Source organism: Felis catus, chromosome A1, assembly GCF_018350175.1.
Source record: "Felis catus isolate Fca126 chromosome A1, F.catus_Fca126_mat1.0, whole genome shotgun sequence".
Classification (NCBI taxonomy): domain Eukaryota; kingdom Metazoa; phylum Chordata; class Mammalia; order Carnivora; family Felidae; genus Felis; species Felis catus.
The window spans coordinates 17,299,705-17,326,499 of record NC_058368.1 but is presented as its reverse complement, the minus strand read 5'-3'; the positions used below and the strand labels follow the sequence as shown (position 1 = coordinate 17,326,499).

At 40.6% G+C, this 26,795-nt stretch overlaps 1 protein-coding gene across 5 annotated transcripts in view; it reads right to left on the bottom strand.

Moving 5' to 3' along the window:
- Positions 1 to 26,795, bottom strand: part of FREM2 (FRAS1 related extracellular matrix 2) — a 165,040-nt gene that overhangs the window by 82,344 nt on the left and 55,901 nt on the right. For all 5 annotated transcript variants that reach the window (XM_003980340.6, XM_045052296.1, XM_023250973.2 and 2 more), the window contains exons 3-4: positions 9,067 to 9,213; positions 1,530 to 1,760 (exon numbers count right to left, since the gene is read on the bottom strand). In XM_003980340.6, the coding sequence (XP_003980389.2) occupies positions 1,530 to 1,760; positions 9,067 to 9,213 (378 nt within the window). The remainder of the gene's footprint in view (positions 1 to 1,529; positions 1,761 to 9,066; positions 9,214 to 26,795) is intronic.

Here is a 26,795-nt window from a genome sequence, read left to right as displayed (position 1 = left end):
TATGGGTACAGAGTATAGAGTGTTACCCTATTCTGAGAAATAGAAAGGGATGGATGAGTTTAAGTGACTTATTCCTCAAGGTAAACAATGACAATTATACCAACTGGCAAATAAAGTATCAAAAAATGGCTTCAGGGGTGCCTGGCTGGCTTAGAGGGTAGAACATGTGACTCTTGGTTTCAGGGTTGTGAGTTCAAGCCCCACACTGCACCTAGAGCTTCCTTAAAAAAAATGAAGAAAGAAAGAAATGGCTTCAAACAAACTCTAACTGATGGGCCAGTTCATGTGTATTAAAGCTGCCATGGGCTGGTTCAAAAGAGAGAAGCTTTATTATGCTACCACTTATTCAAGACTTAAGACTCGAAGAAACTTTAATTATTCATTCCTAGATAATGCAGATAAAACTAAATGTAATTAAATGCCAACTGTTCTTTAAAGGAATTAGAAGCATAATTGAACTTCATATTTAACTAAAAGAGAGATGTTAAACAAACAGACCCCGAGCCCAGTTCTCTTATGCCCTCTCTCTAATTAGGTTCAGTCTTTTAACCCAGAGATTTCCACACAGGTCTCCATTTCAGGTACTCAGTAGATTGTATCTTCAGAGAAAATTTAAGAGTTTTCTGACCGACAAAATAAAGTAGGCTGGCAGTTAAAAAGAAAGTCACGTCTGGCTTCTGACAGGATTTCAGCTTGAGAAGACTCTCTCCAACCTTTGAATAAATGCCAGCCCTCAGAAAGCCATTCAACCTTTTTCTTTCTTTCTTTCTTTCTTTCTTTCTTTCTTTCTTTCTTTCTTTCTTTCTTTCTTTCTTTCTTTCTTTCATTTTCTTTTTCTTTCTTTTTCTTTTTTTTCCTTTCCTGACTGCACGGAGACAAGCTAGCACTTAGAACGATGGCAAGGGGAGGGAATAGGTCAAATTACACATGAAAGCAGTGAGGTTCACTTTTACCAACATCAGCCAAAGGTGTGCACTGACAAAAACATAATCTAATAGAAATTCAGAGGAGTGATTTAAGACACGATTCGCCAAAGAGCGGGGATGGGTCCGGTGGGTTTTATGGAACAAATGTGGAGGCGCACAGCCAAGTGAAAACTGTTGGCTGATAAAAATTCTAACACTTGAACAATCAAGTGTAACGTGGGGAACAAATTAATCCCAAACGGTCTGATTCTTAAACTCTTTGTTTAAAGGACACTTTAAAAGACATTTAAAAGACTTTAAAAAGTAATGAATTCAAGAAAAATGAGATGAGCAATATTGATTCTAAAGAACAGAATTACAGTAAGAGAAAGAACATGCTGATAATTCATATGAGCTTACATAGTTCATTTACTTGAAATGATATAGCTTCCCTTATTAGTTTTTGGTTTCCCTCTCCCATCAGCACACGTGAGAATATGAAACTATTAGTCTAGAACATTCCCCCCATAGCAAGTCCAAACACTGAATTTAAAACTTCCTTTATAAGGTATTTTGTCATTAAAAACCCAACAGCGACGAGACAAACAAGGCGACAGCTCTCACCATCTCCAGGGTCAACAATCTCCACCGTGGTCACTGCAGGGAATTCCAGAGCAGCCAGCACAGGCTCTGAGAGAACCACCTGGAAGGTCTCCGACTGCTCGTGTTCTCCATCGCTCATGATCCGCACTCTCCAGGTGGCCCTGGTCTGGCCTGGGTTGAACTGCACTTGTTTCTGTGCTTTGCCCTTGAAGTCTTTGTCTTTTTCTGCAGTCCCATCTCTTGTGCCGATACCTTCACAAAAACATGGTATCATTTTCTTAGCTTCATTTTTAATTGGATTATTAAAGTTTGCCTTGTCGTTAACCTTTTGTGTGTTATTTATTCTGCCTGCCACTACGTCCAGCTTTGATTCCACGAGCTGGACGATTGGGGTACAGGTGCCACAGTAAAAGGGTTCTACTGTAGGTATTGGGGGTTCATGATTCTGTTCTATTCTTACCTCATGATGGTTTTGCTATATATTCTTTGAACTGTGTTTGTGTTAGAACCTCTTGTAAAGCAAGACTCAGTAAATTAATATTCATGTTGCAAATATTCTTATTCCTACAGTTCATTCAGTCTTAAAAGCTCTTCACTTTTTAAATTTTTTTTAATGTTTGTTTATTTTTGAGAGAGAGAGAGACAGACAGAGCATGAGTGGGGGAGAGGCAGAAAGAGAGAGGGAGACACAGAATCCGAAGCAGGCTCTAGACTCTGAGCTGTCCGCACAGAGCCCGATGCGGGGCTCGAACTCATGAACTGCAAGATCATGGCCTGAACCAAAGTCAGAGGCTTAACCTACTGAGGCACCCAGGTGCCCCAAAAAACGCTTCACTTTTACTTTTACATGTGTTATACTGCATGTGCCATATGATAAAAAATAAGAAAAATTCTCTAACTAGAAAATAAGGAACTCTGTGAGTCAAGAATTCTTTGATAATCAAGGTTGTAAATGGCCAATAATAAAAAAAATTACAATATTCTCTCCACATTTACTGGGACTAAGATCCTTAAAAGAATATAATTCAGTGATTGTCAATATGACCACATCCAGGTTTGTGTGTGTGTGTGTGTGTGTGTGTGTGTAACACTTCAGAATTCCATGAAACCATGTGAACAGAATTGGAGAGCTAAATATATGTGGTTGCTATGAGCAGTATGTCGGGCTCACTCTGATGGTTCAACTCAAGGTCAACTGCAGTTAGCTGGGAAGGCTGAAGGACCTCTGAGTCTCTCACTACATTACAAGAGGATCTTCACCATCACTATACCATGTTCTCAAGTCACAGGTTATCTATAAACAGTCAACAGTTAACAAATCCAATGTCATCGAAAAATTATAAATTGCAGTTAGTACTTGTTCTACTTTGTACTTGTACTAGTATATCCTTAAGTGCTGAATCAAAACTTCTAATGAGCCATGTTAATAGAATAATTTTCAGATAGGGGCATCTGGGTGGCTCAGTCAGTTAAGCGTCTGACTTTGGCTCAGGTCATGATTTCATGGTTGTGAGTTTGAGCCTTGTGTCGGTCTCCGCACCGACAGCTTGGAGTCTGGAGTCACCTTCAGATTCTATGTCTCCTTCTCTCTCTGTTTCCCCCCTGCCCCCTGTTCATGCTCTGTCTGTCTCGCTCAAAAAAACATTAAAAAGAATAATTTTCAAGTAAATTTCTTTAAATATTGGCATTTTGAGAAAAATCTGTAGGAAAGACAGCTTTAAAAGGGGGGGAAATAAAATCTTGTGACTATTAGAATTAAGCCTGAAAATAAAGTGTTTGTAGCATTTCTTATTTAATTGAAAAAGTTACCTTATTTTTAAATAATGGTGCTTACGTCAGAAGAATCTGAATATTTTCATCTGTTAGTTTCATCTTAAAATGACAACGAAAATAAATATTTCATTAAAATATTTTTGTCTTGGGGCCCCTGGGTGGCTCAGTCGGTTAAGCGTCTGACTTTAGTTCAGGTCATGATCTCACGGTTCCTGGGTTTGAGCCCTGCATCGGGCTCTGTGCTGACAGTTCAGAGCCTGGAGCCTGCTTCAGATTCTGTGTCTCCCTCTCTCTGTCCCTCCCCTGCTTTGTTTCTCTCTGTCTCTCAAAGATAAATAAATGTTAAAAAAATTTTTTTAATAAAATATTTTTGTCTTATAGCTCTTAGAAGCAACTGAGATAAAAATATCTCATTTTTTTTCAATAGTAGGTAAAACATGATTTTTTAATATCAGGAGGAAAAAGGGCACAGAACCAGGCATTCCAGCACTACGTATCCTGTTGAATGTTGCAGACTTCCCGTTAGCTCTCTGGTTCCTAACGCACACAGACAGGTTGTCAACACCTCTTGGGTCCGCCATGATTCACTGCCAAGGTAATGGATGATGAGAGGAATCATTCTCTGTGAGGTTCCAGCACACATGCTGCTCATTGACCCATCTATCCACAGTGGCATGGGCCAGCAGAAGAATTTGCTCTTTGCTCTCTGATAACCACTTTTGTTTTGTTTCACCAGCAATGCATTATTTTCTTAGAGATTCAAAAGGCAGTTTAAAAATAAAAAGGAATGAGTATAGGGCCGCTCAGTCGGTTAAGCGTCCGACTCTTCGGACTCTTGATTTCAGCTCAGGTCATGATCTCCCTGTTCGTGGGTTCAAGCCCCGCATCGACCTCCGCACTGATAGTGTGGAGCCTGCTTAGGATTCTCTCTCTCCTTCTCTCTCTGTCCCTCTCCCATGTGCACTCTCTCTCTCAAAAGTAAATAAAAGAATATTTAAAAAAAGGAATGAGTATAATACAAAGAATGTCTACTAGTTCCAACTAGTCATCCTTACTAAGTGATAATCAAGTTATCCAACCTGATAAAATGTAGACTGTCGTACCAAATTTCATGGTTGCTGCTAAAAACACATATAATTTTTTTAGATGGACTTTATAAAACATTCCTGATTGGATGTAAATTATAAATAGGCAAGATTGTTGATTTGCCAAGCAAAGAGGAATGGACGTCTATTTTGTGAAAAAAGACTTACACCTCTCAAACATGAGGTAAAATTAAGGATGTGTCATATTTTTAGAGGGTAAAATAAGACTTAGATGGAATACTAAACTTGCTTTGGGTCAAAAATAAAGATTTCCTTTTTATAATTAACACACAGTACCTACTCTGAGTGTAGTGTTAGTCTATCCTGCTACAGGATACAGTTACTTACTATCCATGGACCAGCAGCATAAACAACATCTGAAAGCTTGTTAGAAATGCAGAATTCCAGGCCTTACCCCAGACCCACTGAATCAGAATCAACGTTTTAGCAGGATCCAGGTAAATCTTAGATGCATTAAACCTGAGGGTAGGTGGACACATACTAAATATTTCATACCTCCATAGGGCCCTTTACATAGGTGCCCATTTTTTTATAATTAAAGAAAAAATTTTTTTAATGTTTTTATTTTTGAGACAGAGAGAGACAGAGCATGAGCAGGGGAGGGGCAGAGAGAGAGGGAGACACAGAATCTGAAGCAGGCTCCAGGCTCTGAGCTGTCAGCACAGAGCCTGATGCGGGGCTTGAATTCATGGACTGTGAGATCATGACCTGAGCCGAAGTTGGACGCTTAACCAACTGAGCCACCCAGGCACCCCTAAAAAATTTTTTTTTTAATGGTTATTTATTTTTGAGAGAGGGAGAGAGACAGAGTGTGAGTGGGGAGGGAGAGAGAGAGAGAGGGAGACACAGAATTGAAGCAGGATCCAGGCTCTGAGCTGTCAGCACAGAGCCCGAGGCGGAGCTTGAACTCAAGAACCACGAGATCATGACCTGAGCTGAAGTTGGACGCTTAACCGACAGAGCCACCCAGGCGCCCCCTAGGTGCCCATTTTAACAAAGGATGAAGAAATGGTGTGTAGACTGTGGAGGACACAGATTAGTCCACGCTTTAATCTAACATGGTAGATGAGACAGCAAAGTACACACAACGTTGAAAACATGCTCTTAATTGGAGATACAAATACTCAGCTGGTAAATCATACCTATTATAAATAACATCATTAGATGGGGCAAAAAGAATTCTAGAACTCAAAAAGCTTATAAATTGGGCTTAAGTTTATGCTTTCATTTTTTCAAAGAGAACTAATTATTAGACAAACCATATTCCTTTGATTTACTAAGCAAAACCACAATTGCAGCTCTTCCTCTGGTGTGGAAAAATGGCATGGAGGGTAAGCAAGGCACTTTTGGAATGAGAGAACAGATCATATCCTACCTTGGCCACGTGGTGGCCATGGGACCACAGGCAGGTAATGAACTTCCTCTGTTATGGGGGATTTCAGAAGCACCATAGTGTGGTAGTTAGGAAAGTTACCCCTGGGGCCAAATCTCAGCTCTGCTCCTTAGTAGCTTTGGGAGGATGACAACCTCTCTGTTTCTTTACCTGCATCATGGGGGATATAATGACACTCCTCTCACAGGGTTGACGATGTAAGGTATTGGGAACTGGGGCTGGCACATAAGAAGAACTCAATACATTTTAGCCATCATTATTGTCACTTCATAGTCCAGTATGTAACACAGTGGCCGGCACTGAGTAAGCCACTCAAGAAAATGTGAGGTTGAATTAGCGAGTGAAGTAAGTCGTAAGGAGAAAAAGACCAAGGTAACGTACTTAGTGTGCCTAACGAAGTATCTTTTATTTAGTAAATTCACAATAGCTGGTAGCAGTAAGATCTTTGAAATTCCAATACTCTTATGAAATGCAAACACATATTTAATTTGTTAATGGATTATACTGGTTACAAAATTAATAATCATCTCTGAGAAAACACATATAAATTTCATGTGATCCATGGCCTCCTGAACTTAAGTGATAGTCTGCCTCTAGATATCATGCAAACGATCTAATTCTAGAAGCTTGTAAGTGACAGTGGAGGTTTCAGGAAACAGTAACATGAAACACATTCATTGTAGAACTTCTTCCAGGCTTCCCTCCTCTTTAATCTGACTTCCATTCTCCCTCCCAGCTTGAAGTCTATTATCTCTTCAATGATTGATGGGTGTGGGCCACACACAGAAGTCTTTCCAACTTCCTATCTCCCCAGGTTACTAAGTAACGTGTGAGGTTAACCAAGTAGAGCTAAAGAACCTTTGTAGAATGGCTGGTGCTCATCTCCACATGCAGGAAATCATAGTTCGCTGAAAAAATAATGCTAGGAGAAAAAAACAGCCCTTGTTTGACATTTTAGGATTCGGCTTTAAAAAAGAAAATGAAGAGAAAAATGCGAAAAGATAGCTTTAAAAATATCTTTCAACCATTAACTTTCCCATTACTTTCAGTGGAAGTGAGTAATTAAACATACCCACCAGGAATTCTGGCAAAATGCAGATAGATAAAGGCATCCTTAAGAATTGCTGAGGTTCTCTGTGTCTCAGTTATTATTTCCCGCATACTTTCAAGCACAAAGTCCAGTTAAGGCTAATCTCTCACGGACAATAAGTAAGACAGGATCAGATTCCTGATCTGCAGAGCACGCGTGTGTGTGCAAAGAAAACATGCTTCCAAAGAGAGAGAGCACCAAGAGCATTCACTATGCTTTAGAAGGTTAGACAAAGAGAGTGTAAATGGCAGCCAAGAGGAGGCATGTGCAAATCAAGACGGAAGCAGAGCAAAACATGAAAAAAAAGGGGGGGGGGGCGCCTGGGTGGCTCAGTCGTTTGAACATCTGACTTCGGCTCAGGTCATGATCTCACGATCTGTGAGTTCGAGCCCCGTGTTGGGCTCTGTGCTGACAGGTGAGCCTGGAGCCTGTTTGGGATTCTGTGCCTCCCTCTCTCTCTGCCCCTCCCCCGCTCATGCGCGCGCGCGCGCGCGCGCGCTCTCTCTCTCTCTCTCTCTCTCTCTGTCAAAAATAAATAAACATTAAAAAAAATTGAAAAAAAAAAGACGGAAACAGAGCAGCACAAGGTCCGCAGGTGGACCAGCTACCCTGGAGCCAATAACCTGACGGGGTCAGCAGAGAGTGGTGTGAAAATCCCTCTTACATGCTTAAAAAACAAAAAGCACTTAAAAAAAAAATTTTATTGTTTATTTATTTTTGAGAGACACACACACAGAGAGAGAGAGAGTGAGTATGAGCAGGGGAGGGGCAGAGAGAAGGAGACAGAGGATCCAAAGTGGGCTCTGTGGTGATAGCAGAGAGTTGAATACGGGGCTCAAACTCACGGCCCATGAGATCATGACCTGAAGCCAGACACTCAACCGACAGAGCCACCCAGGTGCCCCCAAAACAAAAAGCACTTTAAAAATAAGGAGTAATAGGGGCGCCTGGGTGGCACAGTCGGTTAAGCGTCCGACTTCAGCCAGGTCATGATCTCGCGGTCCGTGAGTTCGAGCCCCGCGTCAGGCTCTGGGCTGATGGCTGGGAGCCTGGAGCCTGTTTCTGATTCTGTGTCTCCCTCTCTCTCTGCCCCTTCCCCGTCCATGCTCTGTCTCTCTCTGTCCCAAAAATAAATTAACGTTGAAAAAAAAATTTTTTTAAAAATAAGGAGTAATTAATACCCAGCATCCAAATATCAGGGGGGAGCCTGGTGGGGGCAGATTGTGGCTGTGGCAAAGGTATTGTGTGTGGTATGTGTGTGTACGTGTGTGTGTGTGTGTGTGTGTGTGTGTGTGTATAGGGACCTACTCTTTAATGCCTTTTGAATTTCATGGGCCAGTAAAATTTCAAGTAATTGTTTTGCAGACAAACACAGGATTAGCAAGCTTTTATTTTTCATTGCCAACATTTTCCTAGATTCCTATCTTAGCTGATATTCTCACTCAGTGAAAGCTCTTTTACCTCATGAAAATTCTATCAGCCTAGATGTTATATGTTAGTTTGAACTGGACTTGTAAAAAGGCTTTAGTCTTTGCTTTTGACTTTCAGTTTTATTTCAAAGAGTAAAGCAGCAGAAAATGATTATATTTAACGCCTGAGCATTGGTTCTGAAGAAAAGTCACAATGTGCACCTTTTAAGTAGAGCTTTTATGTAGAGTCGGGGGTCTTGGACTTTTTGTGACCTACCAGAGCATTCAAATGCAACAAATAGTAAATTACACATCAATGTCTAATAGATTACTGAATAGTTTTTCACCCCTTATTATTAAAGTTGCCCTCCTATATATTTTACACTGGCATTTCTGCAGAGTTTTGTACTATGGTTAGATTACACATTCCCCTAAACCTCTTCTAAGATCTATTGATATTTAAAAAATTTTAACCTATGAGCGATTACCGCCATTTTTATGAAGTTATTTATATCAGAGAAAGATCATATGTAGGTAGAAGGTTTGAAGAGGTATATATATATTCGGTTACACATTTCCTATTTTTATAGCCTTTGTCTCTATGATTTAGCTTTGACACAAAACTCTTGGCATGTTTCTGAAGCAGTCAAAGAACCTTTAAATGTCAACATCTCCTTAAACTTTAAAACTAGAGCAGTAAACTAAACATATTTTAATCATTGTAAAATTATGGACATTTGCTAGGAACAAAGGGGGATTTGGGAACAGAAATGTCGATTAAACTTACTTATAAATGAAGTCTCTCCCAAGTAACCTCTGCGTTTAAGAACGACATCTAGAAATTTGGAATCCTCATTGATCAGGTAATATTCCTTTTCAAACGAGATCCATGCCCAATTCAGACGAAAATGCTGTTTGGTTAATTTGTTTCCACCTAGAAAACAAAAATTTAAAGCCCCCAAATTAGTACTTTCTTGAATGAATGGCCCTAAAATTTCCACAGAGTATTTGGATGATACAACATTAAGAATCATTATAACCACTTGGTTTGACATGCAACTCCATAATACATACCTGGAGACCAGCTTACTGTTCAGCGATTGTTGTACAGACATTCAATAGCTGACATCCTTCACAAAATCCCTTGATCTTTAGAAGGCAAAGTGGGTAATGGGGAAGAACCACACAACTACTAGCAGCAATTTTCTTTAAACGTACAACTATCCAAGTTGCAGGACGACCCACGTTCCACAAGGTGCCGCTGGAGAGCAAGTTTCCTTCTATAAAGAAGGCTTCAAGGCTCATTTGGATGTTAAAAACACACATACAACTTCACAAATACCTCTTTCTGGTTCACCGAGCAATTGGATGGAAGGCTTTAATTATAACCACTTAAGAAAAAACAAATATCCCTTCTCCGCCTCCCTTCCCCACTATACTCCACTCCATTCTTTAGAGCAAACAGACAGCTCTTTTCATTGATTCCATTCTGTTCTCAAGATAAGGCTCTCTCCTCCCACCTCCCCACCAAAATGGAGCTGGCTGCCTATCAGGAGAAAACAAACTGTGTGTGATCTCTCTAATGTGAAAGCTCTAGGCAAGGAAAATGAAAGGAGAAATGGTTATCAGCTGATCACTCTGCAGTATCCTTCCATTTCCTTTGATCTACACCAATTATTTCAGAGTAAAGTGAAGTTTATAAACAAAGGCATTGGTAATTTCTTTTAAGTCTTTCTGGAAGAGGGTGGAAAAAAAGCCCAAGTAACAAACACAGCTAGAGGCACCATTTTAATTCTAATTTCTTCTTTTCTGAGTTCACGTAGAGAGAGCTACTCTAGAGAAGGAGAAACGAAACAGGAAAACATCATGATTTCAATAGACGGAGGGCAAAAAATCTGCACAAGGAGAAACATAGCGACTGAACAAGCACATGAAAAAACGTCCATCTCTGCCAGAAATTTTTAAGAAGAAAAGTTGCAGTGACTTTGAGTTATCAACCAACATGTACTGAAGACGAAAGAGAAAATACCAAGTGCAGCAGAGATTATATAGGGAAATTGGTTTTGCTGTTTATTGCTGTTTGAATTGTAAATTAGCACGAGCCTTTCAGGCAGCTACATGGCAAAATGCAGGCAAGAGACAAAAAGCTGTTCGGTTCGTACCGTTTGATCTTGTAAGTCCTTCTGTGAATTCTTGCTTCAAGAGAAGCAAAAAGATATTTGTAAGGAATCCTTCATTTCAATATTTTCTATAATAGGCACCCAAACCAAAACAACTTTTGAGTTTTGGGGGTGCATCAAATCAATGAGATACTATTGGGCCATTGAACAATAAATGTGACATTCTTAGTGGAAAACTTAAAACACCTAAAGACAGAAACGCAAGGCGTTGAAGCTGTGAATGTCGAAGCTACGTAAAATGAGGCATCACAGATGTGGACCTCCTTCGTGTGTTACATGGACAGGACTATGGACCTTTCCATGTTTTGGTTAATTTTTACAAATATAAATAGATCAGAGGGCAGGAAGTTCATCCATTTTGTCCTTAGGAACGTATCATGCCTACCATCTCCTGCACACGGTGCCGTCTTCGCGAGGAGAGCCCACGGCTGGGGCCTGAAGTGTAAGGCCTACTTCGTTTTTCATCTGCTGACTTTCAGCAAATTTCTTCCCTAGACCTCTGCTTCCTCATGTGGGGAGTCAAGGGAAGGTAATATTAACGCCTGCGTCCGGCGTGAGAACGAAGGGAGATGACCCACGCAGGCGCGCGGCACGCTGTGGCGCATCGATTGCATCATCCCACAAAAGTTAGCTCGCTGGTCCCCCCCCCCCCCCCCACCGCGCATGCTCACATCCAGCCCCCACGCGCCCCCTGCCGGACTCCCGGTAATCCGTCCGAAGTCCCCTTGCGCCTGGCTCCCCTCTGCCTGGTTCCCGCCAGCTGCCGCAGGCGTCAAGGCAGGCCTTCCTTGCGGATTTCCAGTTTGGCCTTGACCTACCCTGTCTTATCCCTGATGCACTCGCTCACTCCCAGATCCAGCCAAGAGCCCGCTGCCCCATGGATTTGCCAGCCTCAGCCACTCCTCCTGTCCCCTCTGTCCTCTGGCCTAAAATGATGGCCCATCATTCTTCTGCTCACATTTTCCACTCCTCGAAGTCTCCCTTAACCACCTCCTTCATGAAGCCTCTCCGGCGCCGACTCCAGCCTCTCATCTGGGTGTGATTCACTCACAGATTCCTCTGCGGTTTTGCACGTTAGCAGGCATCCCCTCATCTTGCTTAATTGTACAAATTAAATAATTGTACTACATTATACTAATTTTTGTCGGGGAGTCAGAGTGGCCATTCATTCTTTTACTATTGCCAACCCTTGGTTTTATTGCCTTTAAAGATATTTAAAGATTTTTTAAGCTCTTGTGTTTGTGTTCTGTTACTTGGAACATTTCTCATAGAATGTAACAGATAAGACTAGAATAACATTTGATCACTTGCACTAACACATAAAATATTTCTGATCTTTCAACTAATTATTACAGGAAAACATCTTTGTGCCACACTTCTCTCTTCCTTCTCATTTACATTGTGGCTCCGTCACGGGCCAGATTTTATTCCAAACTTCTTGTACTTCTTGTCAGGCTCTACCAAGCCATTCCTTCTTCATCCTAACATCTCCAGCCTTCTATACAGAAACATCCAGGCACACCCAACTTCTCAGTGTTTTCTGAACAAAGCCGGGGGGGGGGGGGTGCAGAGAGGGAGACACAGAATCTGAAGCAGGCTCCAGGCTCTGAGCTGTCAACACAGAGCCCAATGCAGGGCTCAAACTCACAAACCGTGAGATCATGATCTGAGCCGAAGTCGGACGCTTAACCGACTGAGACACCCAGGAGCCCCAAACCCACAAAACCTTGAGATCGTGACCTAAGTGGAAACCAAGAGTCCGACACTTAACCAACTGAGCCACTTGGGTGCCCCACAATAATTGTAATTATTTATCTGCATGCTTGTGTGTGCTTCTTCTAACTGTCTGACCTCCTCGGGACAGGTGCTGGTCAAATTCATCCTAGTCTCCAAGTTCCAAGTAGTGTCTGCAACACAATGAGGATTGAAGAAATCTGTGTCATAAGTATGATTTTTAGGACTAGAGTGGCTAATTTGTGACTCCTGCTTGTTTTATTCCTTTTTTATTCATAAGAGTTTTCAGCTTACACAAAGCACATACTTCAGTTTTGACTTGTAACTAATAACACCTGACCTCTTTAGTAACTCTTGTGCTCAACAAATGAATTTTAGTCGACAGTTCTGAATATTTTATTCCTATCTCTTTCCCCTATATCCAAGAAGACATCACTAAACACAGTTTCTCTATTTCTCTAAATTTTTTGGCACTTTTTAGCTAATTGTGAGATCTGATTCTAATCCTCTCCTTAAATATTCCAGAAAACATCACACTTCTAAATATTACATGTTTTAAGAATACTGAGTCAAGGAGGCCTTCCCTTCACACTCTGTATAAAACAGTGAGCCCTAGTGCAAACCGCAGCATGCTCTAGGCCCTTTATTCTGATTAATTTTTCTCCACAGTGCTTTCCATAACCTCATATCCTATATATGTCTACTTTTGTGTCTGTTCATTTGGTCTGTCCTGATTGCAACACATGATCCAGCCCATTGTGCTTAACTGTGACAGAAACACCTACTAAATGAATTAAGACACTCTAACGTCTCCGTTGAAAGAAATTCAGTAGTGCTTCACTTCTCAGGCAATATCCATGTCCTGCACAAATGTAACATAACTCTTTCAGTACTGAGTCTTTTTCTTATATTACAAAAAAAGGAATTGTTTTTAATAACGCCCTTTCTGAAATGATCTGCCTACTTCTATTCTTAAACACTGTGTAAAGGCTTTAAATGATTACCCATGAATGTGAATCGCTGGGATTTGTATTTATCTCAATGACACCTCCAGGGGTTACTGATGACTCCAGGCCCGTTTAACCCTTCCATTGCATTATGAAATAGCTTGGACGGTCTTAGGAACAGGTAACTTCATCTCTCCTTACAAATTTATAAAACTTATTATTGGGTTGGTGCTTATGTTCCGGAAAGATGAAGGTGCCAGGTTACTGGTTAATCAAGGGTTTCAGGTGACACACAGCTGAACAAGTTTGCCAGGATTTCATATGTCTGCGGCTTTGAGATTTTGTTTGAAATAAAATTCAGAAACAGTACCGAGAAACTTGGCTTTGTGAGACAGTGACATGGTCTAAGGTAATTGTTTTAGATGCTTAGCTTTCACTCTAAATCTGGGCTTTCTAAGTAGATATCTTGCTAGAGAATAGGAAGTTAAGTGTATAAAGCTTAATGCTGAATAAATTAAATGCTACATAACCTCTGATTTTTGTGCATATGAATCCTACTGCATTTTGGAATTTGTAAAACCTTAGGCACTACTTCTCATGCAGGAGAGGTACAGGGATCTGAGGAACTAAGCTGCCGTTTACTGTAATTCTTTTTATTAAAACTGACCTTGCACAACTGAACTCTGTATTTTATCCAAAGAATGAAAAGACCCAACATATATTCATTCATCACATGCCACATAAACTCCTCTAGCACCTTACTATATGGGAAATAAATGTTAATACTTTTCATACCAATAGCTGCTGCTTACTGAATGTGAAATTAACTTAAACTGACAATTTTTCACTTCAATTTCACTTATTACTTATTTTACTATTTAATTTTACTTTTATTTCTGATTTTAATTTATTATTTTGCTACTTATTTCAGCTCCTAAAACAGACTCTGTCATCTGTGATGCACAAAGAATGAGTCTCAGCGTGTCACTGGAGACAAGCTAAAGTCCCTAACTGTGTCATAAATCCATACAACAGGTGCCTGCCAGCTGATAACCACACTCCCATAGGCTTTGTCCCCAAACCCTGACACTAAAGCCATTAAGGGTTTGATGAAAAGACCTCTTTTGAACTTTTCCAGCTGGTCTTTAGGGTTCTTCATTTTCTTTTTCAATGGGAACACAAGAGGTTTTTTTTTTTTTTTTTTTTTAGAATAACAAAGAATTGCAACCTTCAATTAGCCCTCCCTAAGAACATAGAGCTGCCTGGTTTTTCTAAAGACAAAGTATACATCTTCAATATAAAACTATTCACACCTCTGACTTGTCTTGATCAGGGTAATTTCTAAGTGCCCATTTAGCTTTGATTTTTTTTTTCAAACATATTTTAACAAATATTTTCCTTGGACAAAAGTTAATTACTGATAGAACCTAATTCTATTGGCTAGATTTTTCTAGCTTGCTAAAATTTCATTTGCCCTCAATAAGGTTCAGACTGAAAGCTGAACTGAAAATCAAATCCATTTTTAAAAGTTGGATATTGTCCTTTAAAGCAGCAATAGAAATAGACATTTATATTAGAAAAGAGTAAGGCAACAATATTACCTAATTTACTACGAAAATTAGATAATTTGGTTTTTAAGCAGTCTTGTTCTCTTAGAAGGCAAGAACAGTGGTTAACAACCAATGCAGCTATCATCAACATCTATGTTATTCATTGTAGTGAAAATCAAAAACTAAAACTGAAATAAGGCATTTATTGTGTTTCATTTCTGTGCTAGGATGACCTTTTAAACTTTACTTTGCCTTAGAATCTTCCATACGAGAAACTTTGAGAGCTTCCGGAGCCCTGTCCTCCAGCCTTTAGTCAGGTGGATTTCACAGTTTACTGCAAACCCTGGAGGTAAAGCTGCAGTCAACTTGGCTTTGAAACACACCCTCTGCAGTCCCCCAGGAGCTGATATTCAAGTATGGGAGATGGCATAAATACATAGATAAGTGTATATGCTGAAGATTGATAAATGCTGTGGGAGAGGCACTGATAATGAGCTGTGGGAGATCACAGAGAGAAGGACTGCTTTCACCTGAGGGCATCAAAGACAAGTTCATAAAAGAAATAGTGTTTAAATGGGGCCTTAAGTACAGGGTGGTATTTGGACATTCACAGAGATTGGGGGAAGGTGCTCCTGGAAGATTAAGTCTAAGAACGGAGATAAGAAATCCAGTGAGAAGGAAACTTCAGGGAATTCAGTTTGGTAGGAGTTAGGGACATTTACTAAATACTCACTTCCTTGCCTTCTTGTATAAGTGATTGGATAGTAAAGAAAAAGAGGAAGTGATCTCCATGCTTTAAAATCTGCCCCAAGGGTGTAATCCTGCCTCGAGGCAATCCTGCCTGACCGGCCACCCCAGGGATGAAGAATCTGGACCTTAAAGGCAGCTGTGCCTTAGTATGACTCACGGAGCTCCTGAAAAACTGAGAGACAGACCCAGAAAAATGGTCAATAGATTTTATACTTTTGTCGACTATTTAATAATTCCAATGGTTGTTTTTGTCCGATAGTGACTTTTGATCATTGATATATCATTTTCTTCCTTCCATCTGTACAGCCACCCCCCGCCCCCCCCACATGCCACTGCATTCCCACTGCCTTAGACATTCTGAAAAAGAGGCAGCACAGGACAAAGTATCAGGTTCACAAATACAGAGACTATATAGAGAAACGTACAGAAAGAGAGGTAGTGTGCCAAAGACCCAAAGGTGGAGAGAAACAGACACAGCACGTGTTGACCTCTATTGGATATGCACAGTCATATATGGTGGTCTCTTAGGCTATTCTCAGGCAAGGTACCTATAAGTTCATCTTTCATAACCAAAACCTAAATGCAGCCCAGATATCTTGGTAACTGTCACATGAACTACAGGGAATGAAGCTCAAGCATGGATTAGTTCACGTTTTTCTGTAGGATGTAAAGATAAGAAATTGCCAGACAGGGGCGCCTGGGTGGCTCAGTGGGTTAAGCGTTTGACTTTGGCTCAGGTCATGATCTCGTGATTCACAGAGCCCTGCGTCAGGCTCTGTGCTGACAGCTCAGAGCCTGGAGCCTGCTCCGGATTCTGTGTCTCCCTCTCTCTCTGCCCCTCCCCCACTTGTGCTCTCTCTCTCTCTCTCTCTCTCTCTCAAAAATAAATAAAATGTAAAACAAAATTAAACAAAAAAAAGAAGTTGCCAGATAAGGTGAAGGCAGAGACGGAGCTGACAAATAGACCAACATTCACGTTAGAAGCCAGATCACAATTCACTTTACCACATGTAGTTTTGTTCCTTAGAAACGTGATTTCATTGAGTACATACCCATGATGGGTATACGATGCGTACACATACCCATGATGGGTATATGTGTACATGAGATTCCAAAGAGCTGAATTCCTACCCATGTACTCTACCAGAGGTTGATATACAGTTGATGCCCATTCATTATTCCTGGATTCTGTATTCGCAAATTGGTCCACTCACTAAAATTAATTTGTGACCCCAAAATCAGCACTTGCCAGGCTTTTTGCTCCTTCGTGGACACCTGCCGAGTGGCTTGGAAGAATCTGCATCACCAGATTCTCTGCCTTCTTGTTTCATACTGTAAACTAGTGTCCTTTTCACAGCCTACTTGGTGCCGCCCCTTCCGCATTTTTGTGCTTTGTGTTGGTAATTTCACTGATTAAAATATCACACAATCATAGCGCCACAGCGCAGCTCAGTGTTCCTGAGCAAAGAAAGCTGTGATGCCCTACGGAAAAAATACACGTGTTAGGTAAGCTTGTTCACATATAAGTTATAGAGCTGTTAGCTGTGAGCTTACTGTTAATCAATCTACAGCATGTACCAAATAAGGTATCTTTAAACAGAAACACACACCTACCAAGGTCACATATTGATTGGATAATAAAACGTAGCGACCAGAGGCTCACGGGGAACCTTACTCTGTGTTTCTCCTAGGAGCTATCACTCAGCATTGGCAGTGATTTTACAGAGTATGACTACCGCAAATAACAGAAATCAGTTGTATTGCCTCAAAACAAGCTACAATGAGTCATCCTTCTGGGACAAGATAAAACGGAGCATAAGGATTGGAAAAGTGTTCTGCCTCCACACACATTTCACCTCCCTTTAGCCAACCCTTTCCCTGGCACGTGATCAGGAGCGTGAATGGAAAAGAGCCGTCAGTGCATTGTCGGGTGCGCAGCCTGGCCATCTGGACCCAGTAGCACTAATAGCAGTAAAGGGTAAAGGGGATACGGGCTCCTGCGTGGCTATGCTGCCACAATCAGAATGGACAGCAAGAATTCATAGGCTAATTTTTTTAAGTAGGCTCATGCTCAACGTGGGGCTCTAACTCACAGCCGGGAGATCAAGAGTCTCATGCTCTACCGACTGAGCCAGCCAGGGGCCCTGATAATTTTTAACCTAGAGGAAAATAATACACATGGGATGAGTTCTGATGCACAATAACTCCTAATCCTGCTAGATTCTAATTATCTTAGACTCATTTGTCCTGGGGATATCGGTTCAAGCACAGCCCCCATCTGGGATTCATGCCTATTTATGCTTGTTTGGGGAACAGGAGTAACAGACCTCATTCAGGCTGATTTTTTTGGGCTATAAGGAGCCACTGGAGAGAGAACTCACTGTAATATAGATGGATGTGTCAGGCACAATGACGTAGACTCTGTACAAAGTCTTAAATATCAGAGAAAAGGAGAGATTCAGAGCACAGCGTAAGGGTGTTTGTTACTCATCTCTAATTCATGCCCGGGCTCCCAAATGAATGTTTGGTTCCCGTGAAAAGAGAAAACCGTAAGTGGAAATTGAAAGAGTTACCTGATCACCCTCATTCGTACCAGGTTCCAAGCAGCACTCTTTTGGATATCCTGGTCATTGGATACACAACACGGGGAAAAGTTCACCACGGAGCTCTGGCGCCCACTCCTGGTGGCTCCTGGGGCCATAGGCAGGTCCCAGCTTGGGGCGGCTGGACCTAGGGACTGGGATTCCAGGCAGAGCTATGGCAACACTGTGGGACTGAGCTTCTCGTGAACACCGACCCTTGAGCAGAAGCATGGGCTTGAGCGACCAGCATTGGCACAACACTGACCAGTCACAGGAGATCCTGGCCAAAAACAACTGGAACTCACGCCAGCACAGGTATAAGTGGGCTGAATGTCAGCTCTGCACTGGAGACCCTGAAATTACATGGAGAATCGGGCTGGACACAATGGGGCCAAGAAGTCAAGGTAATTTTGGTAATACACACATTATCTCAACGCATGTCACAATAACCCTGCCTATTACGCATTTCTACATTCTATGGAGGAAGAAAATACCGTCAGGCTAAATGATATGCTTTAACTTGCCGGGTGTGTCATAGATCTAGGATCCACATCCAGCCTGCTGGTATTTTGTACTTCCTCTGAGGAATCAGATTACTTCATTTGGGTCTGCATTCTATTTACAGATGACTCGAGCTTAATTTTCATTTGCTGTAATTTAATTAATAAATGAGTGCTATAGAACAGAAGCAAATGTGATGTTCTGAGCGTTTCCCACCACCGGCAGCAAACCCTCTCACGCTAATGAGTAGTGAGGCAGACAAATGGTAAGAATTAAGTGGGAGAACAAAGGGTGTAAAGGACAGTGTCCAAAAATTTGAGACTGAATCCTAGAAAAATTAACACAAGCTAATGAATGAATATGGGGACACAGCCAAAAGTTGGGGAAGCTGGTAGGAAAACACTTCCAGGCTGAATGATGTGCTCCATCAGGCCACATCTGGGCCAGAGTGGCAAGTCTGAGCCCGTGGGCATCCTCCAGGTTTCATTCGGCGTGTTCCCCTCCCCCCAACCCCATCCTCCCCCTCCCCCACCCCTGCCTCAAAGGAAAGAACTTACTTTCAGGCTCTGTAACAAAAAGAAAAAGAAAAAGAGGGAGCCTCCTAACCTCAGGCTTAAAAAAAAATATTTCCTTAATCTAAACTTGATTTAACTGTGCAATACTTGGCTTTCTTAATTAGAAGTTTAAACCCAGTGGAATGAATGCTTTCACTGTTGGTATGCACGGCCAGGATGAGGAATTCAGGTGTACATCTACAGAAGACAAAGGACAAAGCAAACATATAATTGCAAGGTAAGCTCTCATGTACAGCATGCACGTTATCAGATGATCACGTGCGATCTAAATTAAAAGCTAACTTAGTCATCTTAATGCTGTACTTTGCGTGGCCAAGGAAACTTTGTTCTGAAAAATGAAAGTGTGATATCATATTTTAAACAAGAACACACACTAATTCAAGAAGCCATTATGCAGATGAACAACACAACCATAAACCGCAAGCATTTTGGAACAAGAATGAGGCCTGGGCTGCAAATTTGCATATTTTCTCACTGCCGAATTTTATCAAGATCCAGAAAGCTGTGATTTCATCAAGATTACCAAGCAGCCATGTGCAGAAGAGGAGTGAGTTCCCAGGGGTTTTCGGGTCTAGTCTGGTGGACTTTTTATTTAATAAACTATGATATGATTTCAAATATATTCTTCAACATAAGATCGTAGAACTTGTGTGCTTAAAACAGTATGAAATAGTATGAAATATATATAAAATTTAAAATTTTAAATTATATATATATATATATACACACACAATTTAAATTAAAATTTTAAAGGGGACTTAATTATTTCTCATTAAAGCAGCCCAGAAATAACTTTCCATCCTATTTTTTCCCATTAACACATAGAATTAAAAAAAAAAAAGAAACCCGAACCCTGTACTTTCACAGAAACAATAACTGCTCTATCAAAAGCTGAGTTCAGTTTTGTCAAGAAGATCCACACCCTCTCCTGCCTCTGGGGAAAGGAAAAAATACAAAACAAAACACCTGGTGCAGCAAGACTTCTTGCGTGCACCGCCTGAAGCAACAAATTATATAAATTTATTAGATCTCTGGCAACACATTCTTAAAATAAATTTAATAGCCTTAAGGTCTCTGTTCAAACCAGAGTCTAATTCCTTTTGTGGCGCCAGACATCTCCCCCCACCCCATGGAAACTCTACGGGGAAATGAAAGGAGTGCTCCCAGCACCTCTCGGAGTAACCGGTTCAGCACCATTTAGTTAATTCCCTGTGAAGTGCGGTTGTTTTTCTAATTCCTATTTGTATAACAGCACCATGCACATCACCATCACACACAGCCATTGCAATTAACAGGGATTACAGCTGGAGCTGTAGTTTGGATTATCGTTGGAAAATGCTGTATCCACGTTGAGACAAAAATATAGAAGAGAATAAAATCCCAGAAGTACCTGGATCTGTTAAAAACAAAGCAAAACAAAACAAAACAAAACAAAACAAAACAAGAAGAAACCTTTCACCTGAGTTGTTTCTATTACTACAAACATTTAAATTTAATGGCTGGGAAGGAGGGATCAAGAAGGAATGACAGCATAATAGCCATTCTATGAATTACAATATCACGAGCAAATTTTAACTCCGAATCCTAGAATATTGGAGCTAACAGAGATCACCCCAAAGATACTTTAGAATTAGTCTGTTGTTATTGTTGTTTTTAAATCTTGAGTTGGGACACGTGTTCCTAGGTCTATTTGTTCTCAGAAACAAAATCAAGGTTTGGATGTTTTAGATTTCTAGACTTAAAATTTAAAAGAAATATGTGGAATCACGTCTAGTTTCCTGGCTATTGCTCCTGTGACAAGCTAAAAAAAGCCTTGTCTTTGAGGTCTGTCAAGGAAGGAAGGAGAGAGGGAAGGAGGGAAGCAGGAAGGGGAGAGAGAGGGGGGCGGTGGGGAATGAAGTAGAAGGCCTTCAGCGCGGTATGTTTGTTTTTCACATTTTCTTTTCATTTATTTCAGATTAATTTTACAAAGCTAGCTTTTGTACTTAACTTGTGTATTATTTAATTAGTCAAAACCCTTTGGTGACTGCTCTGATCCCTTTAAAATTATTCCAGTGCTACAAATAGAGCCCTCTTTGGTGATTTTACTGTCTCTGATTAACATAAAAGCCATTCTTTTAAATATTTAGCTGCTAAAGAAAAAAAAAACACAATAAACATAAAGACAAGCTGGTATGGTCTTAGAGCACGAAACCTTGTAGGAAAAAGATTCAGCCAACATACAGCAATACAACAGTGGTTTTTGTTTGTTTGTTTGTTTTTTGTTTTGTTTTGTTTTGTTTTTGAACAGACTCACAGCACAGTTATTAAGTAGAATGATGGTTCACACACAGTCCCTTCTGTAAGATTTAGACTCTAGTACGGAAGGCAAACCAAATACCCTACATTAGTTATTAAACAAAATGTAAGGTAAACCACGAGGGATACGGAAGAGGGACCTCAAAGGACGGTGTCCCTTTAAGGGAAAGGAATCACAAGAAAACAGGTGTCGAACAGCAAGGTGTGTAAACGTTCAGCTCTGTGGGGTCTGCAGAAGCAAAGTGGGGAAGGAGGAAATAACCTGGAAAGTGAGGGATTGATGACCGGGTAGAAAAAGACATAATCTGAATTCTGCTTAAGAAATATTAACTTGGGGGGCACCTGGGTGGCTCAGTCAGTTAAGTGGCCGACTTCGGCTCAGGTCATGATCTCATGGTTGGTGAGTTTGAGCCCCGCGTCGGGCTCTATGCTGACAGCTCAGAGCTTGAAGCCTGCTTCGGATTCTGTGTCTCCCTCTCTCTGCCCTCTCCCTCTGCTTTCTCAGAGCACATGCTCTATTTCTCTCTGTCTCTCAAAAAATGAATAAAAATGTTTAAAAATAAAAAAAGAAAGAAATATTAACTTGGTAGAATTATTTCAGGATTCATTAGGATGAACAGAGACTAGGAATCAAAGATACCATTCACAAATAGCCCCCCAATGCTCCCCAAAATGGATGCTCTGCCAGGGGAAGAGAAAATTTGCATTATGATACAAATGAGTCTATAAATATTGCCGTAAGAAAAATAAAAATCTTCTCCTCAATAAAATGGCAATCTTTAGAATATTAAAATTTACCTTTGAACAAATCAAATGCCTAACCAAAGATGCCCACCGTAAACAGCCAATATCATGAATACTTGAACTAGAAGATTGGACATAGCTTTTGCCAAACTGCCATATCAAATAACTCCTTCTTATTAAAATTCTTTTGGCAACTAACTCTGGATGGATGGAAGTCAAGAAAGAAGAAGGACCCTATCTTTCACTGAATTTTAACAAAAAGTTTTATAAGTATGGTTTAGAAAGACCCTGATGTCTTTTTAAAACTGAAAACTTTGTATTGTGTTTCAAAATAATTTACAACTGGGATACTCTTGCTTTCAAACTAAATGTAACTTTCTGGTGAGAAAGAGTTGGGTGTTTAATTTGCTACTTCTGTCTGTTTAAAGAGAATTACTCTTTTTACTGAGAGAAAAATGTATTATTGTAAATCAGAAGCCATTATTAGTAGCAATGATAAGTTATTTCAATGATCCTTCAATGGCCATCTCAGTTAAAAACTTTTTAAAACAATTTTTACTTTTTAAATTTATTTATTTTGAGAGAATGTGAGCTTGAACGGGGGAGGGTCAGAGAGTGAGAATCCCAAGCAGGCTCCACACTATCAGTGCGGAGATGATGTGGGACTTGAACTCAGGAACCATAAGATCATGACCTGAGCTGAAATCAAGAGTCGGATGCTGAACTGACTGAGTCACCCAGGTGCCTCTGCATTAAAAACTTTTAAATATACATTGCCAGCAAGCTTGATGAGTAATTTTCATAATAACAAATCAGGATGAGAAACTAAAACCTTTATTTAAGGTCTTACAATTTAGGCATGAACTTAGGGGTTGGAAACTCAGGCCCTATTTAAATATGCAGAAAATCTGATAGTTCTAACAATTTTTTTTTCTGTTTTTAGTCCTTAAGAAAATGGTGTAAAGTACTTTAAGAGCTCATTTATTTTGAGTAATAAAAAGAAACAATGACTAGATTTCTTGGGGGCATTTTGGACCTAAGTGTCTATTTGGTATAAATCCACAGGCTGAAGTTTCTTTCTCTCTCTTTCTCTCTCTCTTTCTTTCTCTCTCTCTCTCTCTCTCTCTCTCTCTCTCTCTCTCTCTATCTCAACCTAAAAAGAAAGTGAGGATCCATTTGACAAATTCTTTTAGGCCAAGATAAACCATACAAGTCATAATATAAACAAGTAGTTCTCGGTTTGGGGGTGGGCTGGCGGACTACATGATTTTGCCCTTGTGGGTACATTGGACAATGTTGGGAGATGTTTTTGGTTGTCTTAATAAGGGGGAGGGAGAGGTGCCTAGCCAGTGGTGCCTTGTGTGTGGAAGACAGGGAGGCAGGGACTGAAAAATGCACTGGACAGTCAGACCTCTGCCCCACCAAAAAGAATTAGAATGATCTGGCCCAAAACGTCAATCATGCTATGGAAAAACTCTGGTAGACTTATCATATATGTATAATATGCATATTATGTTATGTTATATTATATTATTATAATATATGTATATATAATATGTATACACACACACACATACAACTTAACATAAACATATTATCTGACTTTGTAAATTCCATGCTTTCTTATGAATTGATAATACATGTAGTCCCAGGACGAACATGACTCTTCTTACATGAATATGCAGAACGTTTCAAAGCCATCATGGATGTGGAGAAGTTTCTAGGACAAAGATTTTATGTTCTTGTTGCAGGAAGTAGCTGAACCAGTCGTTTTCCTGTGCAGTCAAAATTTGTGGCTAATCCTCTGGGAAGTCAGAAGTGAGGATCTTGAGAAATCACCAACCTGTGATAAAAACTGTCACCAAACTGTGACACACCAAACTGTGTCAAAGTGACAGTGCATGCATGATTTAGATTTTAGTATGAAATCAAATATGTGGGTAATGATTTCCATTCCAGAGCTTTTCAGCAGATTAGGCTTCCCTAGAACACCTCTGAGTGAACAGTAGGATATGGGAGGGCTTCCCGTGGTGATTGTAGGAAGGCAAACCTGGACACTGAATACAGGCCATCCAGCTTTCCATGCCTTTCCAGAACTGAAAGGAGAATCACTGCATAATCCAATTCATGTGTGTGCTAGGGTGCACACATGTACACATGTGCACGTGCACACGCACAGATCCTCACTTTTGCTTTTACAATGAATGAAAATATTGTCTGAAACGTTCTCCAAAAATATAGAACGTACAGCCATTTATGTAGTTTTCCACTGAACAATTTAGGAAAACATTTCCCAAAATGTGTTTTTTCAAATCTTGTTTTTCCTGTCTGTTCCTAGATATTAAAAAAAAAAAATCACTGAGTCAACTAGAAGAGAAATGTCCTGGGATTAAGCTATGTATACAGAATTCTTTACTCTCACATGTCTTCGTGACTTCGATAAGGGAATGTGCTCTAAGCATGTATGGGAGGGATAGAGCATGTGGCACTACCCAATCTCATCTCACCAGGGAACCCAGTTTTCAAGGTACTGGGTGAGACTCTGTCCTATAGAATGTCCGTTGGGACAAGATGGGTCTGGGTACAAACCATTTAAAATCTACATATGAGCAGAGAGGCTTGTACAGCATCAATCGCATCCAAGTAATATAATTTTCAATTGTAGACATTTGACACCAAAAGTTGGGATTGCATTTTATAGTCTTGAGGAACAAAACCAATAAAATGAAGTCATTTCCCCCTTTTTCTGTCAGCTGTACAAATTCTGGTTCAAGACACTTCCATTCCCTAATCTAAATGGCAAAGTAAATACATGAGCTCGTAGAATACCAACAAAACCAAAGTTAAGTTCACATAAACCCAACGGACTACTGGTATACTTGTTCCGGAGAGACCACAGGGATTGGTGGAGACGCTTTGCTTTTTTTGTGGTTGAACAGGATAGTGTCCCAGCCATGTTTTTTAATTAGTCAAATGCGGGATCAGATGTCACAGGAGACAAAGATTAGGATTTTGGCCAGTTCCAAAAAACGCAGCTGAAATCACCAACAACGTACAACGAGCCATGTCAGCCTCCCATTTTTTTGAGTTGGATCTTACTCCCTGTGGATATTTGAACCCTATGATCTGCCCAGCTCTGATAAGGGATTTAAAGGCTTACTAAAAAGAATGCTTCTGAAGCTATTAAAACAACCGGCACGGGAAGAACTGACTAAGCCGGGTTTTAGAAAGAGGATAATGCTGCAACAAAAACGTTAAGGCTGATAAACAGATAAAAAATCTGAAAGCACATTGTTCCCTAGTCTGCACTTCTTCCTCACCCTGATCGGTAACTACTTCCCATGAGAGTGGGATAAATGCTGTAGCTCGGCACTCATCAATTTTAGAAGGGAGCAGAAAGACATCTTTGAGTCAACGACTCACGTCTCAACTGGTTGCTGTCCAGTTCTGCTGGAAAATATCTTTCATTCACTGAAGAACCGAAAGAAGATGGAAAATGTTAATTAACGCCACTACTGGGTCATATATGTATGGAACTGTATGTATACCAGGTGCTCTGGAGATTTAGGGCAACGAATGAATATACGTATAGGCGTATGTGTATGTTTTATACACACACACATACGCATATACATATATATCCACTTTGGGCCGTCAGGAAACTGACACTGAAAATCCTTACAAGATAAAATTTACACAAACAGAAAACCAGATCATGAGAACCCTTTAAAGAATAAGAAGAAAATGATCTTTGAGGAATATAGAAGAGTCTCAAAATGGTTTCTTAAGAGAGGAAAATCTCGTAATACGTGTTAGCACCTAACGATAACAAAGTGAATGAAATGTGGGGAACACCATATTTCTTCCCTTTTTTACTGCCCTGTGTCAGTATGGGAGGGTCAGGGTCGGTGGGTGGTGAGACTCTAACAGGAAATACCTGATAGACATCACAGAAGCTGGACTCAGTGAATCTGAACGAGGGAAATGGGCGGAACTGCCCTAGCTTGCACTCTCAAGGCCTGAATTAAGATATCTGAGCTCGTATGGAAAGCTACACCTGGCCAGTATTTGGAATTCTGCCCTGGTTTCCACCAAGGACCCAGGCACAACTGCCAAACAGGCAGGGTTTGTGCACCTCCTGTGTTGGTAAATTCCTCTTCCACACCTTCGCTCGTTCTCTGGAGTACTCAGATCCCTTTCTGGCCATTTAAAGCCCTCACTCCTTGCGTGTTGGCCCTTCAGCTCTGCATTTTCCTTCTTTCCTCCTAGCCTCAGTTATAAACCCCTGTACGTAAACATTGTCAGCTATGGGACAACTTGTCTTAACTCAGTTATTTGGCCTAAAATATGCATGATTTTATCTTTGCGACGTTTCTTCTAAATAAGGGGCTTTTTGACATTATTCTTCTGCCAGAGGAGATGTTTTTAAGGAGGGACATCCCACTAATTGTTGCCTACTCTAGACCATTATTCTTGGTTAGTCGGCCAGGGAGTCTAGAGCATTTACTCCTTGGAAGAAGAATCCCATGATTGGTTTACTTCATCTTTCCACCACCACCCACCGGCCTGTCCCCACCCTTCGCCTCTGTCATTTCTAGAGAGAATTGCGGCTAGAAAAATGATTTTGAGTGTCGTGAATATAAATGTGGACACTC